The sequence below is a fragment of the Meles meles genome, chromosome 3, assembly GCF_922984935.1.
Source record: "Meles meles chromosome 3, mMelMel3.1 paternal haplotype, whole genome shotgun sequence".
Lineage (NCBI taxonomy): Eukaryota > Metazoa > Chordata > Mammalia > Carnivora > Mustelidae > Meles > Meles meles.
In genome coordinates this window covers 106,570,469-106,584,340 of record NC_060068.1, presented here as the reverse complement: position 1 = coordinate 106,584,340, position 13,872 = coordinate 106,570,469, and the positions used below count along the sequence as shown (strand labels likewise).

At 44.0% G+C, this 13,872-nt stretch overlaps 1 protein-coding gene across 5 annotated transcripts in view; it reads right to left on the bottom strand.

Annotated features, from left to right (window-relative positions):
- SIL1 (SIL1 nucleotide exchange factor) overlaps nt 1-13,872 on the bottom strand; it is a 220,020-nt gene that overhangs the window by 163,619 nt on the left and 42,529 nt on the right. For 4 of the 5 annotated variants that reach the window (XM_046000371.1, XM_046000374.1, XM_046000375.1 and 1 more), the window contains exons 2-3: nt 5,087-5,207; nt 1,674-1,788 (exon numbers count right to left, since the gene is read on the bottom strand). In XM_046000371.1, the coding sequence (XP_045856327.1) occupies nt 1,674-1,778 (105 nt within the window). In that variant the 5' untranslated portion in view covers nt 1,779-1,788; nt 5,087-5,207. The remainder of the gene's footprint in view (nt 1-1,673; nt 1,789-5,086; nt 5,208-13,872) is intronic. The other variant, XM_046000372.1, reaches the window with a different exon arrangement.

Sequence of the window (13,872 nt, the reverse complement as noted above, 5' to 3'; positions counted from 1 at the left end):
TGGCTGCAGAATTTGGATTTTAAATGCCAACAGGGCAGCAATTTTTATGGTATGAGAGAAAAGATGCTTCAACTCCTACTTGTGCTTAGCACATGATGAAAGATTATGACAAATGGATACAGCTTAGGAACAGACATAAGGATAAAAGTAGCTTCTGTTGATGAAAGTCAGTATTAACATTTTTCTGAGACTAGACTCAATAGAGCTAATATAAATGGGCCAGAATAATTATGGCTCTGAAAGCTCATCTATTTGGTTGGACTATTGTCCAAAAGGGACTTACTAACACAGTCCTTAAGCAAATCCATCAGCACGTTTTTGTTAATTGTGCATCTGCTAAAGCTCATGAGGGGGACCACTGGATATCCTCATGAGTGATAGGTTGGGGTGGGGGGTTGGGGGGAAGTGGGGCACAGCCAGGATCCCTTGAGACACTTGTGTGCTTTTCTGGCCAAGGCTATGACAAGAACAGCCCCTAACTCCTGCTGTGACCAGTGCCACCCTCAGAGGCCAAAGGGATCTCATCCTCATTATCCTTGAGGAAAAGGGGGAAAAAAAAAAAAAAGCAGCAGTAAGATCTTAGGTAACATTAAAAGCTCAAAAGAATTCATGACTCCTAACTGCACTTTCTCTTCTGCTCCACAAAGTAGGGAGAAAGGCAGAGAGAAAACAAATGACTTTAGAGAGAAGGTGGAAGCTTGCCATAAGCCAGAGGTGAACCTCTGAGCTGAGGTGGATTGTTATTAAATTCATCACAATTGTCATTTGCACTTCAAGGCCCTCCTGCTCCAAAGCCTGCAGCACTTACCCAACATTTACTGGAGCCCCTGGGGTTGGGGAAGGTGGCCAGGGGAGGGCAAAACTGTCAGAAAGCTGACAGTCAAGGCTTCTCAGGGGAGAGGAAAGAGGGGGCACTGGGAGCTGGTCAAGGGCAGGCTGTTCCTAGGGCCAGCCAGCGAAACAGGGCCAGAAGCCTTGGCACGCTGCAGCCAGGCCAAGCTCAGAGGCTTCTCGGTCACTCTACTTCTGCCTGCAGCAGTGACAGAAACCCTGAGCAGTCAGGTCTAGGTTAACGAAGAGAGGCCTAGAAAGAATAGGGAGAAAAGGACAGAAGGATAAAGAACAGAGAAACAGAGACAGACAGAGAAAGCACAAGGAAGACAGGAGTAGAGGAAGAAGCAGAGTCTTACTTGGTGCTCACCACACAAGCAACCAGCTCTTGGGGAAAATCCTGACCTTCCCAATTCTGCCACAAACTGGTTGAATGATCCTAGCCAAGTTACTTAATGTCTCTGAGCCTTGGGATCCTTCTCAAAATGAGGGTAATAACTATGGTTGTCTACTTCATAGGGTAGTTAAGGGGATTAAGTGAGAATACACATAAAGCACTTAATAAACTGCTTGATACATGATAAACTCATCATCATTATTGAGATTATTATTGTATCACCATCATCATCATATTTTCTCCAAAGGAAACTATGCTATGAGCTTTAACAGAGGCCAGAGGAGTAGGGTGCGGGGTTGGGGGGAGAAGTACACATACTCCTTGATCCAGTGCTGCCCACTTTCCTGCAAGAAAAATAAGCTCACACTACTCCCACAGAAGCCTTTGTGGCATGGAGGCTTTCCTGGACCTTATAGGATTCTTCTGTTTATGCTAAGATATTTACCGGGTTCTGATGACTGAGGCAGAAGGTGAAGCAGGAAGCCATCAGCAGTCCAAGCAGCATTCCCAGAAGAGCCATCCTGGAAGGGGGCAAGCCCTGGGTAGCCATAGTTACAGACCTGAGGAATATAAAAAAACCCAGAAGGTCAACAGGAAGCTAGTGCCTGATCCCCCAGCAATGTGATTCCCAAGATGTCACTTGCTCAAAGGATAACATACATTTTCTGCATAGAGTTATCAAAGGTCTTCTACCACAGGATAAGATCTAAAGGAAGCCTCTATCTCCCATAAGGGGTTCAGTCACTCATGGGCAGACACACCTTTGTTGGAAGCATAGAACCAAGCAGGACTCTTACAGGAGATACAAAAGTGTGGTTCCTTCCTTCCTCATTATCAACTTGTTGTCAGGTTGTAGAGGGTGGTATTGGCTATGACAGTGAGAGAAAGAAACTAACCGATTTATTTGTGTGTGAACACACCTGGGCCCAAATTCTCCTAAGCCTTCATAATCATTCACTTCTAAACCATGCTCACTGTTATACCTGAAGAAAGATGCCACCAGTATCCCATCAATCAGCAAAGTTCAATATTCCCAAGCCACAAAGTCTTACATCACTTTTCAAATGGCCAAACAATTTTGGGAGGCCAAGGGAAGGCCCGAAGCCCAGGCTCTAGTAGCTACGAAAATTAAAACAACAGGATAAAAGGGTATCTCATGTTCATGATCAGAGACTTAATATTGTTAAGATAACAATACTACCCAAAGCAATACGCAGATTCAATGCAATCTCTATCAAAATACCAATGTAGTTACAGAATAGAGAAATCCATCCTAAAATACATATGGAATTTCAAGGGACCCAGAACAACCAAAAAGATCTCGGGAAAAAAAAGAACAAAGTTGGAAGACGCATATTTCCTGATTTCAAAACTTACTACAAAGCTACATTTATTACAACAGTATGGTACAGCCAGTAAGGACAGAACATAAAGAACAATGGAATAGAACTGAGGACCCAGAAATAATCAGGTATGGTCAACTTATTTTCAATAAGGGTGCCAATACCACTCCATGGGGAAAGAGTCTCTTCAACAAACAGTTCTGAGACAAGTAAATAGCCACATGCAAAAGATGGGATGGATTCTTCCCTTACACCACATACAAAACTTAACTCAAAATGGATCAAAGACTAAATTTAAGAGCTAAACTTTTAGAAGAAAACATATAGAAAATCCTCATTACCTTAGATTTGGCAGTAATTTCTTAAAAAGGACACCCAAACCAAAGGTGATTAAAAAAAATAGTAAGTATATTGAACACCAGCGATATTTAAAAACCTTTATGCCTCAAAAGACATTATCAAGACTCCCTGATATGAGAAAGTTGAGAGGCAAAGTTGGGGGGCTTGAGGGGTAAGGAAGGAAAAAATGAAACAAGATGGGATCGGGAGGGAGACAAACGATAAGAGACTCTTAATCTCATAAAACAAACTGAGGGTTGGGGGTGGGCTGTAGGGAGACGGTGGTTGGGTTATGGACATTGGGGAAGGTATGTGCTATGGTGAGTGCTGTGAAGTGTGCAAACTGGGTGATTCGCAGACCTGTACCCCTGGGCTAATAATACATTATATGTTAATAAAAAATTTAAAAATTTTTAAAAATAAAAATAAATGACATAAAATGTATCAACATTTTTTTAAAAAAGACATTATCAAGAGAGTAAAAAGACAACCAAGAAAAGGGGAGAAAATACTTGCAAATCATCTGATAGGGTTTAATAACCAGAATATATCAACAAGTCCTACAATTCAACAACAACAACAACAAAAACAACCAAGCAAGCCAAATTAAAAATAGCCAAAGGACTTGAACAGACATTTCTCTAAAGAAGATATACAAATGCCAATAGAGACATGAAAATATTTTCAACATCATTAATCATTAAGGAAATGTAAACCAAAACCACATATTTACTACTTCACATCTACTATGGTGGTTGTATTTTTTTTTTAAGATTTTATTTATTTATTTGACACAGAGAGAGATCACAAGTAGGCAGAAAGGCCGGCGGGGGGGGGGGGGGCAGGCTCCCCGCTAAGCAGAGAGCCCGATGTGGAGCTCAATCCCAGGACCCTGAGATCACGACCTGAACCGAAGGCAGAGGCCCAACCCATTGAGCCATCCAGGTGCCCTGTATTTTTTTTTTTTAAAGGAAAATAACCTATATTAATAAGGATGCAGACAAACTGGAGCCCTTATACACTGCTGATGGGAATGTAAAATGCTGTGGGACAAAGTTTGGTGGTCCCTCAAAAAGTAAAACACAGAATTACCTTATGATCCAGTAATTCCACCCTAAGGTATTTATTCCACCCAACAGATCTGAAAACAGTGACTCGGATACTTCCAAGTGAATGTTCATAGCAGCATTATTCACAATAGCCCAAAGGTGGAAACAACCCCAATATCCATCAACCAATGGAGTTTTTTAAATATTGTATACACACCCTTATGGAATATTATTCAATCATAAGAAGAATGAAATTCTGATACATGCCTCAACATGAATCAACCTTGAAAAAATTATATGCCAAGTGAAGTAAGTTAGACACAAAAGAAAAGATATTGTTATGAATCTACTTAAATGAATTCTCTTCAACACGCAAATTCAGAGAGACAGAAAGTAGATTACAGGTTACCAGGGGAGTTACTGCTTAATGGGTTTCTCGGTGAAGCAATTTTGGTCAGTATACTAGAGTGGCAGTCAAGAGAACTTAATCCAAATTGCTGAATCACTATATATACTATATACCCGAAGCTAATATTACACTGTATATTCACTAACTGGAATTTAAATAAAACATGAAAAAAATGAAGAGAAACCCGTGTACTTTTAAAAAACTGGCAAATGATCTAGGAAAGAAGGGCAAAATGAAAAAAATAAAACAAGCTAAAAATTTTTAAGAAGCCCTAGGAAAAAGTCAGAACATGTCAGCATTAGTCCAGACCCTTATAAAAGGTTTGCATGTTGGTCACTCAGCCCTAATACACCTTATTAGGCTGTTTACTCAACAGAGGCTTAACTGTGTTCATTATAGGGGAACATCTCTGAAGAGTATGGTGTTTACCTTTTCTCCTTGCTATTCCTGCCATACTCTGCATTCCACCTCAGGAAACTGGTCCTACAACAGGACTGCAGTGGGACCCAAAGCCCTGTCTGAACCCATTCTCAGCAGTTACTACCCTTTGCTCAGCCCACCTTCTCAGTGCTACCTTCTCAGCCACCGACGGAAACTTTCCCTAAGGACATCTGGAGCCGTAAAGGAAAACAGCCCTGCTGGACTGGCACTGTGCTAAAAAAGCATAGCCAAATGGAAAAGCAAAGCCTTGGGCACTAAAAATAGCTGCTACACTCACCCAGCAGCAAAAGCCTTTGCTTTCTGCCAGCTTCTCCCCTCTTTTTTCGTCGACAAAATGGAACGGCGGAGTGCCACATGAGCTTTCCCCAGCAACCTGGTTCCCTGGGGCACCAATCACACTGAAAGACAGGGAATGAGTTCACAACACACCATTAGGTTCTGGACAGGTACCTGACCATGCCTGGGTTGTGGGGGATCTCTTGGCGAGGGTGGCAGCCTGGGTGAGGATGAAAAAGGAGCAGAGGCTTCCACATCAGGACTGAAAAGGTTGGAAAGGCCCAGGGAGATGGGTCCTGAGAACACACAATGTTCCCTAGAGATTCCTCTAATGCCCCATACCTTTCTTAATCCACAGGCTTGCCTGTGGGGAAAAGGAGAATCAAAAATGGGAACGGGGTGCACTGGGAAATATGCCGTAAGAGAAAACAAAGACTATCCCCAAAGCCACAGATTTCCCTCCCTGCATGAAGAGTAGTGTTCATCTGTACATGAATGGACACACACACAGTTAAACACTCCCTTCTCACAGCCAGGGATAAATACTGGAATTGATGTTGGGGGAAAAGATGAAGAGGAAGAGATAAATGAGAATGAATTAGTCAAGGGCAAAGAAGACAAATGTGCAGCAGGAAGAAATACAGAAGAGACTGAGGCAGAAGAGGTTGGGGGCAGCTTATACACACACAGCAGCTTCCCCACCTCCTGGAGTCGGGGGAGGGGGGCAGCAAGAGAAATGGCAGCTCCCACAGGGCTCCCAGCCGCCTCCGTCTCCTGCACACACACTAACACCCTCAGATGCATTTTATGCCAATACTAAGGATGAGCAATCGATTTGCAAATAGATCCTTCATCTCCCCCCCCCAATAATTCCACATGGATTGCACACCTGACCTATTTATTGCCTCCATATATTTCTCCATGAAACACAGGGAGAGAGAGAACATGTTGCAGGGAGGAGGTGCCAGGAGACAGAGCTAAGAGAAGTAAGGCTGGGAGAAAGGAATGAGACAGCTTCCCAGGCTTTGCAGGGATACCCTAAGAGCAAGTGCAACATGGAGGCATGGGGAATGGTGTCCGGTGTCCTGCTGAGGCCTGGCCTGTAGCCATGTCAACCTGGGCTTGGGCCTTATTCAAGTAGCAGCAGGTGGAGAACATGCAGGCACAGTTTTCTCTGGGCTTTATGCTCAGAATGCAGCGGGGTGGGGGTGGGCCAGAAGAAGGAAAGAGGAAGTGGCACACAGCTATGTTTTACCAGGACAGCTCACAACACAACCAGGGACTTAGGCAGTAACAGCAGCAGCAAGAGAACACCTCAGTACACTGATGTAAGTAACGCCAAAGTCATGGCACCCCTGGGGCATAGTTGGCACACCCGGCCTGCAGTTAGTGCCCTTTCCAACCCTTCCCAAAACCCAGTAACCCTGGATTTGCCTGATCACCTATCCCTGCACATACTATAAAACAAATCTTCTCATTATCCTTGGCTCTCACTGGAGCACAGAGCAACATCTTTACATTTATGATCTTCTTCTGACTTAAACCACCACCACTCAATCTGGGAAAGGAAACACACTTCAATGTTCTACCAATAACTCTTTCCTTAGGTATCCTTGGGCTTTGGGACAAAAAAAGACAATTAGGACTTGAAATGCCCATTTTTTTCCTATCAAAACTGGCCGTCTGTAGGCTGCTCCTCTACTTTAATAGAGGTTGGATGCTCTCAGCAATCTGTATTTTCAGCTGACTGTACTATATAGCTTACAGGAGCAGATGCTTGGGGCAAGGGTGGGAGGAGGCCTTTGGACTCACCAGCCCTTGCCTCTCTTGGTGCCTCATGTCCTTTATTCCATTCAGACAGAACTGGGGGAAAGGACTAGGCACTGGATAAAAAGAAAATAAAAATTTTATTAGCACCACACTCTAGTCAACTGAGCTAACCAGCTGCCTTAAGAAAATAAAAAAGTTTTAAAAAACCAACCATTATCCCACAACTTTTATCTTCTCCAAAGGCAAGAAAACAAAAGACTGTGATGAGGATGGCAAAGAGCCAACAGAGGAAGGCGAAGTGGGACTGCTGGATCTCTGAAAGTGTCTTACATGGCTGGCTGGCCCCACGGACAGTGGCTGCTCTCATCTCAGGGTTAGAGCACAAGGAGAACAGGAAAAGGTCAAAAATGTCCTGGGCAGACAGAACCACCTCAGCAAGCTACCTGGGAGCACTCTAAACCCCATCTCAGAAAATGCTCATAGTCTTAACCTACAGTGTATGTCCATGTATTTGTTTCCCCAAATTTAGAAGAGAAAGGACAAGAATTCCCACTTCCATCTTAAAAGAAGGAAACCGTTTATTCTTCTCCTATCCCCCTACCCCCCCATGTTGCTTCTCCATGTCCTCATATCAGGGAGATCATATGATAGTTGTCTTTCTCTGATTGACTTATTTCACTAAGCATGATACGCTCTAGTTCCATCCACGTCGTCGCAAATGGCAAGATTTCATTTCTTTTGATGGCTGCATAGTATTCCATTGTGTATATATACCACATCTTCTTTATCCATTCATCTGTTGATGGACATCTAGGTTCTTTCCATAGTCTGGCTATTGTAGACACTGCTGCTATAAACATTCGGGTACACGTGCCCCTTCGGATCACTATGTTTGTATCTTTAGGGTAAATACCCAGTAGTGCAATTGCTGGGTCATAGGGTAGTTCTATTTTCAACATTTTGAGGAACCTCCATGCTGTTTTCCAGAGTGGTTGCACCAGCTTGCATTCCCACCAACAGTGGAGGAGGGTTCCCCTTTCTCCACATCCTCGCCAGCATCTGTCATTTCCTGACTTGTTAATTTTAGCCATTCTGACTGGTGTGAGGTGATATCTCATTGTGGTTTTGATTTGTATTTCCCTGATGCCGAGTGACATGGAGCACTTTTTCATGTGTCTTGGGAGGGAGATAAACCATAAATGACTCTTAATCTCACAAAACAAACTGGGGGTTGCTGGGGGGAGGTGGGATTGGGAGAGGGGGAGCGGGCTATGGACATTGGGGAGGGGAGGCGAACCATAAGAGACTATGGACTCTGAAAAACAACCTGAGGGTTTTGAAGGGTCAGGGGTGGGAGGTTGGGGCAACCTGAGGGTTTTGAAGGGTCAGGGGTGGGAGGTTGGGGGAACAGGTGGTGGGTAATGGGGAGGGCACGTTTTGCATGGAGCACTGGGTGTTGTGCAAAAAGAATGAATACTGTTACGCTGAAAAAATAAATAAAATGGAAAAAAAAAAAAAAAAAAAGAAGGAAACCGAAGCAAAGAGATAAAAACACTGGATAGAAAGTATAATACATGAATTTAAAAGGCAGAATGACCTAAGGCCAGTTCTTAGCTCTGTCAATTCCTAGCTATGTGATCTTGAACACAACTATACTAGGCCTCAGTTTCTTAATCTGTAAAATGGGCATAATAAGAGCTCCCACTTCAAAGAGTGTTATAGAGGATTAAATAAATATATGGAAAGTGCTTAATAAAGCATCTGGTACCTACTTACCATCAGAGTAGGGATGATGACTAGCTCTTGGACCTACACAGGCCATCAGGGCCAGGCCAGGCACCCTGGAACCACTCTCCAGAACTCTGCCTTCTGCAGGATCTACACATCCTTTAGCTGACCCTACACCTCAAACTTGAGGACCAAAGCCTTTTGTTGGGTATCTACTCCCAGAAGGTGAAAGAAACAGATGTTATATAGGACAAATTCCCTCTCCTCCTCCCCACCCCCACCTCCGAAAAACGGAGAGATGAAAGCCAGTTTTCTGCTGAGTCCCCAGGAAGACCCAGAGCACTCAATACCCTTCCCAGCATACAAGTGTCCAGAGAGCCAGGCCACCTTCACATAGAACTGCTGGCTGCAGGAACAGCTGTGAAACAACCTTCTGCTTTCCAGACTGAAGGTTAGAGGATGAGCTCTTCCTACAGACACACATTCATTACTATTTATGGGCTGCACAAACTCATATACACACACACACACACACACAGAGTCACTCACCTCTACACAAACAGAAACTTGCTGCCTAATTTGAGCAAATATGAAGCTGAAGAAACAAAGCAAAAGGACACTGAAAGGACAGCCCTGACAAGAGAAAACAATGTGCAAAAGCTTAGGAAAAGAAATGGGTTTTTAAAGAAAAATTTAAAGGACAGGAGAAGTAAGTCTGGAACAGTCAAGCAAACAGCCTCTTTCCCCCTAAGACATAAATTAAATAGAAAGTCAGGAGGTAAACAGCAATTAAATCCAAAGAGCCTTTGGACAGCAAGAGAAAAGCGGCTTCCAATCCCAGCCAAGCCCAGGTAACTGGCTGGGAGGCTGGACAGGGAATATCCTTAACCACTGACCATTTGCGTAAATGGGGACAATATCTGTCCCCAATATTGAAGTCATGCCTAGGGCCAAGCAAACGGAGATTGCTCTCAACAGATCCAAGGTACCCAAGAAAGAAAGTGATTGGAGGAGGCTATTGGAGGAAGGAGGCTAAGCTTCTGCCTCAACAGAATGCTACAAAGCCAAAATCCATTCATGCAGCCTTCAAAAAAGAGCCCAGGAGAACCCTTTCCAGTAGCAATGTAAGGACAGGTACTGGCCCCACCAGAGAGTACATGGAACCAAGAAGGACTCCAGAAGCCCAGCAGGAACTAGAGCAACATGGAATGGGATGAAATAGGATGAAAGCATTCCGGACCCCATCTCAATACTCTGTACTCCAAAAGCTGAGGAACATGACCAATCCCATTCCTGTTCCAGTAGGGGAGAAAATAGATCTTCAAGAGGGTAGCTAAGCATATTAGCAAAAAACTGCAATCTCACACACAAAAGAAAATGACATCAGCTGAAAGAAATCAGTGACAAACAAAAAAGAGAGCAAAACCAAAAGGGACAAAGCAAATAGAAGCCGAGCCTAGCCCTCTCCAAACCTATGCTACTCAACCACAGCCTTCAATAAATCTGCATGCTAGAAGGAAATTTAAGATTCAATCTTCATTAGATCTTCTGAAGACCTAGAAGACATGGCAGGCACTCACTCACTACATGAAGAATAACCAGGGGACACTTGGGTGGCTCAGCTGGTTAAGTGTCTGCCTTCTGCTCAGGTCATGATCCCAGGATCTTGGGATCCAGTCCCACATCAGGCTCCTTGCTCTGCGGGGAGCCTGCTTCTCCCTCTGCCTGCCATTCCCCCTCCTTGTGTGCATGCTCTCCCTCTCTGACAAAAAAAAAAAAAAAAAAGGATAACCAGGGTTCAATGCCTTTAGGCCTGAAGCTTGTCAGTAGATCCAGGAAAGTTCTGCTCTGGCAACTTCACACCTACCAAAGACAGAGAGGTACAGAAGGCCAGGGCAGGGTCAGAACTTCGGTGCCATAACCACAGAGATAAATAAGCAAATCAACAAGAACAGAGTCCCTGTCTTAGAGAGAAACCCAGAGGGATAGGAACAACAAGCAAGAATAATCTTCACATGACGGGTGGAGTTTAAGAAGAAAGCAAAGCAAGCAACGTTATCAAACAAGGAACAAAAACAATAGCGGCAGATCAAACAGGTCAACAGAGGGGAGAACCCTGAGAAATTCAAGTTATAGGCAACAATGTCAAGAGATCAGAATGAGGATATAAAAGGCCACTGGATTTGGCAATGAGGCAGCCAGAGGGCCCTGCAAAAGAGGGCACACGTGAGAAGAAATAGAGGCTCATAAGTAGAATCCTCTGAAAGCCTGAGTGAGTCCACTTAAGTTTGGAGATTTGGGGCCACTTCTGTAAATCCAATTTTTTCAATATTATCACTCAAGTCTTAATGATAACAGAGAAAAAATCGACTCCAATAGTCAGATCCTACAGATGGATCCTCTAATGCCATAGAAAGGTTCTTACAGTGGTGTAGAACTACCTTCTCTAACACACAAATCCTCAGGATAATGACACAGTCACACCGGCAAAAGAAGGGGGCAGGGAAGCAAACCATCAAGAACAAACTCCCATTAGACACAACTCCACTTTCTCTTAGCTGTCGGCCATGCCTCAGACTGCTCAGAAGCTTTAGTCCTGGTACTTTGTAATATGGGATGGAGAGAAATACCTCAATGACACCAAATCCCCTAGGATTCAAATGCACTATCTGAGCCGCCCACAGGGAAATAAATTCTGCCTCATAGTAATCTTAGTCAGTGTTTATAAAGTACTTGCTATGTTCCAAGCAAAGTTCTAAGCTCATTCACTCTTCTCAACAACTCTCTGATAGGGTTCTAATATGTTCCTCAGTCTGCCCATGAAGGGACTAAAATTCAGAAAGGTTAAATAATTTGCCCAAGATCATGCAGCCAGAGAGTAGTTAGTCAAGAATCAAAGCCAGTTGGCCCAGAACCCATCCTCTTTCCACAGGCCATGCTGCCTTTCCAGTAGCCTATGAATCAGCCACAGAAATTGGACTCATTTTACTTATTCGACAACAGTGTGAATACAAAGGCACACATTTTGTGTTAGGAGAAAAAATTTTAAATGAGCTTACTGGGGCCCTCTTGTGGAAAGACCCACCTCTACCATGTCCAAGCTTCTCTCTCTCTCTCACACACACACACACACACACACACACACACACACAATACGTTTTGATTGGTGAATACCCTTGGCACAGACCAGCCGACATATGAGGCACAGACATTCAAGAGGAAGAACACCCTTAACTCATGTTGCAACCAGATCACAGGCACTCTGTGTGGTCTGACCTCTTAAACTCCCATTATGTAGGGTTCCCAACTGAACAGGAAGGACAAATATTGTTGCTCTCCAACCTCACACACTCCCTTCATGTATTCCCAACTGTCTGCCAAGAACTCGGCAGAGGGGAGGGGCAGCTATATTGGCCAAGATGATATCCAAGCTCATTTCCATCTACTCTGTGATCATGACATCCCCATTCTGCATGTAGGGAACACTGAGAACAGGATAACCTCTTCATGGCAGAAGAAAATGGAGCCCAAAAAGGTGACTGTCATTTGCCTAAGCACACCAGTAAGTGACCAGGTGAGTTAGAGAAATATCCCAGACCAGCTCATTGTACTTCCCCCAGGCCCTAGATGACAAACTCCCAGCAAAGAGTGGGCAAGGAGACCTACTCCTTATACTTGCTCCCTGATCCTGCCTGAGGTCCTAAGAGTGATGGGCCTCTGTCTGATAAAAGCAAGGGGTACTAGAAGCTCTACTCTACCCCATCTCCACTCTGATGTAATGAAAAGAATGTGGGCTTTGGATTTCGACCCAGGTCTCCTGGACTTGTTGTAGGACTTTGAACTAGCTGCTTAACCTCTCCAGGTTTCAACTCCCTCATCTACTAAAGGACTTGATAGTAACCACCTTACTTTGTAGAATGGCTGTCAGTATTAAGTGAGATGTTATGAAGAAGCATACAGCACAGTGCCTGACACTAAGTAAGGGCTCAAGAAGCTTGTAGTTCTCATTAACAACTATTCTGAGAGAAAATGCCAAGCCAAGGATAAGATAAACAAAAGCAGTGACAGCTTCATTCTCTTACAGAATTGTCTTGCGTTCTAACAGCCAAGTCTCTCCTTGGAATTCAGTTTCCCTGAGCCATCTGGACTACACTCTAGGTGGCTACATAGGCACTTCCATGGAAACCTCAGCATTGCTGGCTGGATCTGCATCAGTGTCCACTAAAGAAATGACTGAGAATGGCCATTTCAGGGGTGCCTGGGTGGCTCAGATGGTTAAGTGACTGCCTTCAGCTCAGGTCATAATCCTAGGGTCCTGGGACTGAGCCCCACATCAAGCAGGGAGCCTCCTTCTCCCTCTTCCTACCGCTCCCCTTTGCCTGTGCTATCAAATAAATAAATAAAATCTTAAAAAAAAAAAAAAGAATGGTCACTTACTGGTGACTCAATCCTGTCTCCAAACTCCAACATCTCTAAGGGGACAATAGAGAAGACAGGAACAGCTGGGCCGAATTCAGCAGACCTAGACTATTTGGACCACCCTAGATAAGGTCAGCTGGCATCCAGAGGGTAAGGCGCCAGGTCCTCCTTCTTCCCTCTCCTTTAAAATAATAAATGGATCTCCTGATAGTAAGCACAATGGGTTTTCTCTATAGCCTGCTCTCAAAGAAAACCAGGGACTTTCACACACTCATCCATATACAAGATGAGGCAGAATCGGAGTTCATCTTTCCTTTTCCTGCTGCCTCCAAGCTTCCAGAGAAGGTCAAATCCTCTTAGTGAAATGATAAGGGGAAGGAAGGTACAACTCCCCGCGCATAACTCTAAAAGGACCATCTGCAAATCCATAAGTACACCAACCCTTATTCTATGCTAGCCATTCTGGCACTTTGGATTATAGGCATTCAGCACTCCACTCTAGAAACAGGTACCTCGCAAAGATAGTTTACCATTATCCTCAGTCTCCAGAACACACTGAGCACCATATCACAGAACCGGACATACTATAGAACAGAACAACATACACAGGAACAGAACACTGAGCACCATACTACAGAACCATCACGGCCCTCAGATAGTTGATGCCCCATTCACCATTAGTGGGTAACATAACCCTTCCACAAATGAGTTTCAGATGGCATGATCACCAAAAAGAAAGCCCTCTTAAGAAATATGGAACAAGAAAATGTATACTGTTCTAGGCAACTTGAGACACAATTACAACTTCAAAATGATGAGAGGAGCCACAATTAGGTTCTTCCTTAAGCTAATTCAGTAGCCTGAAGAAAA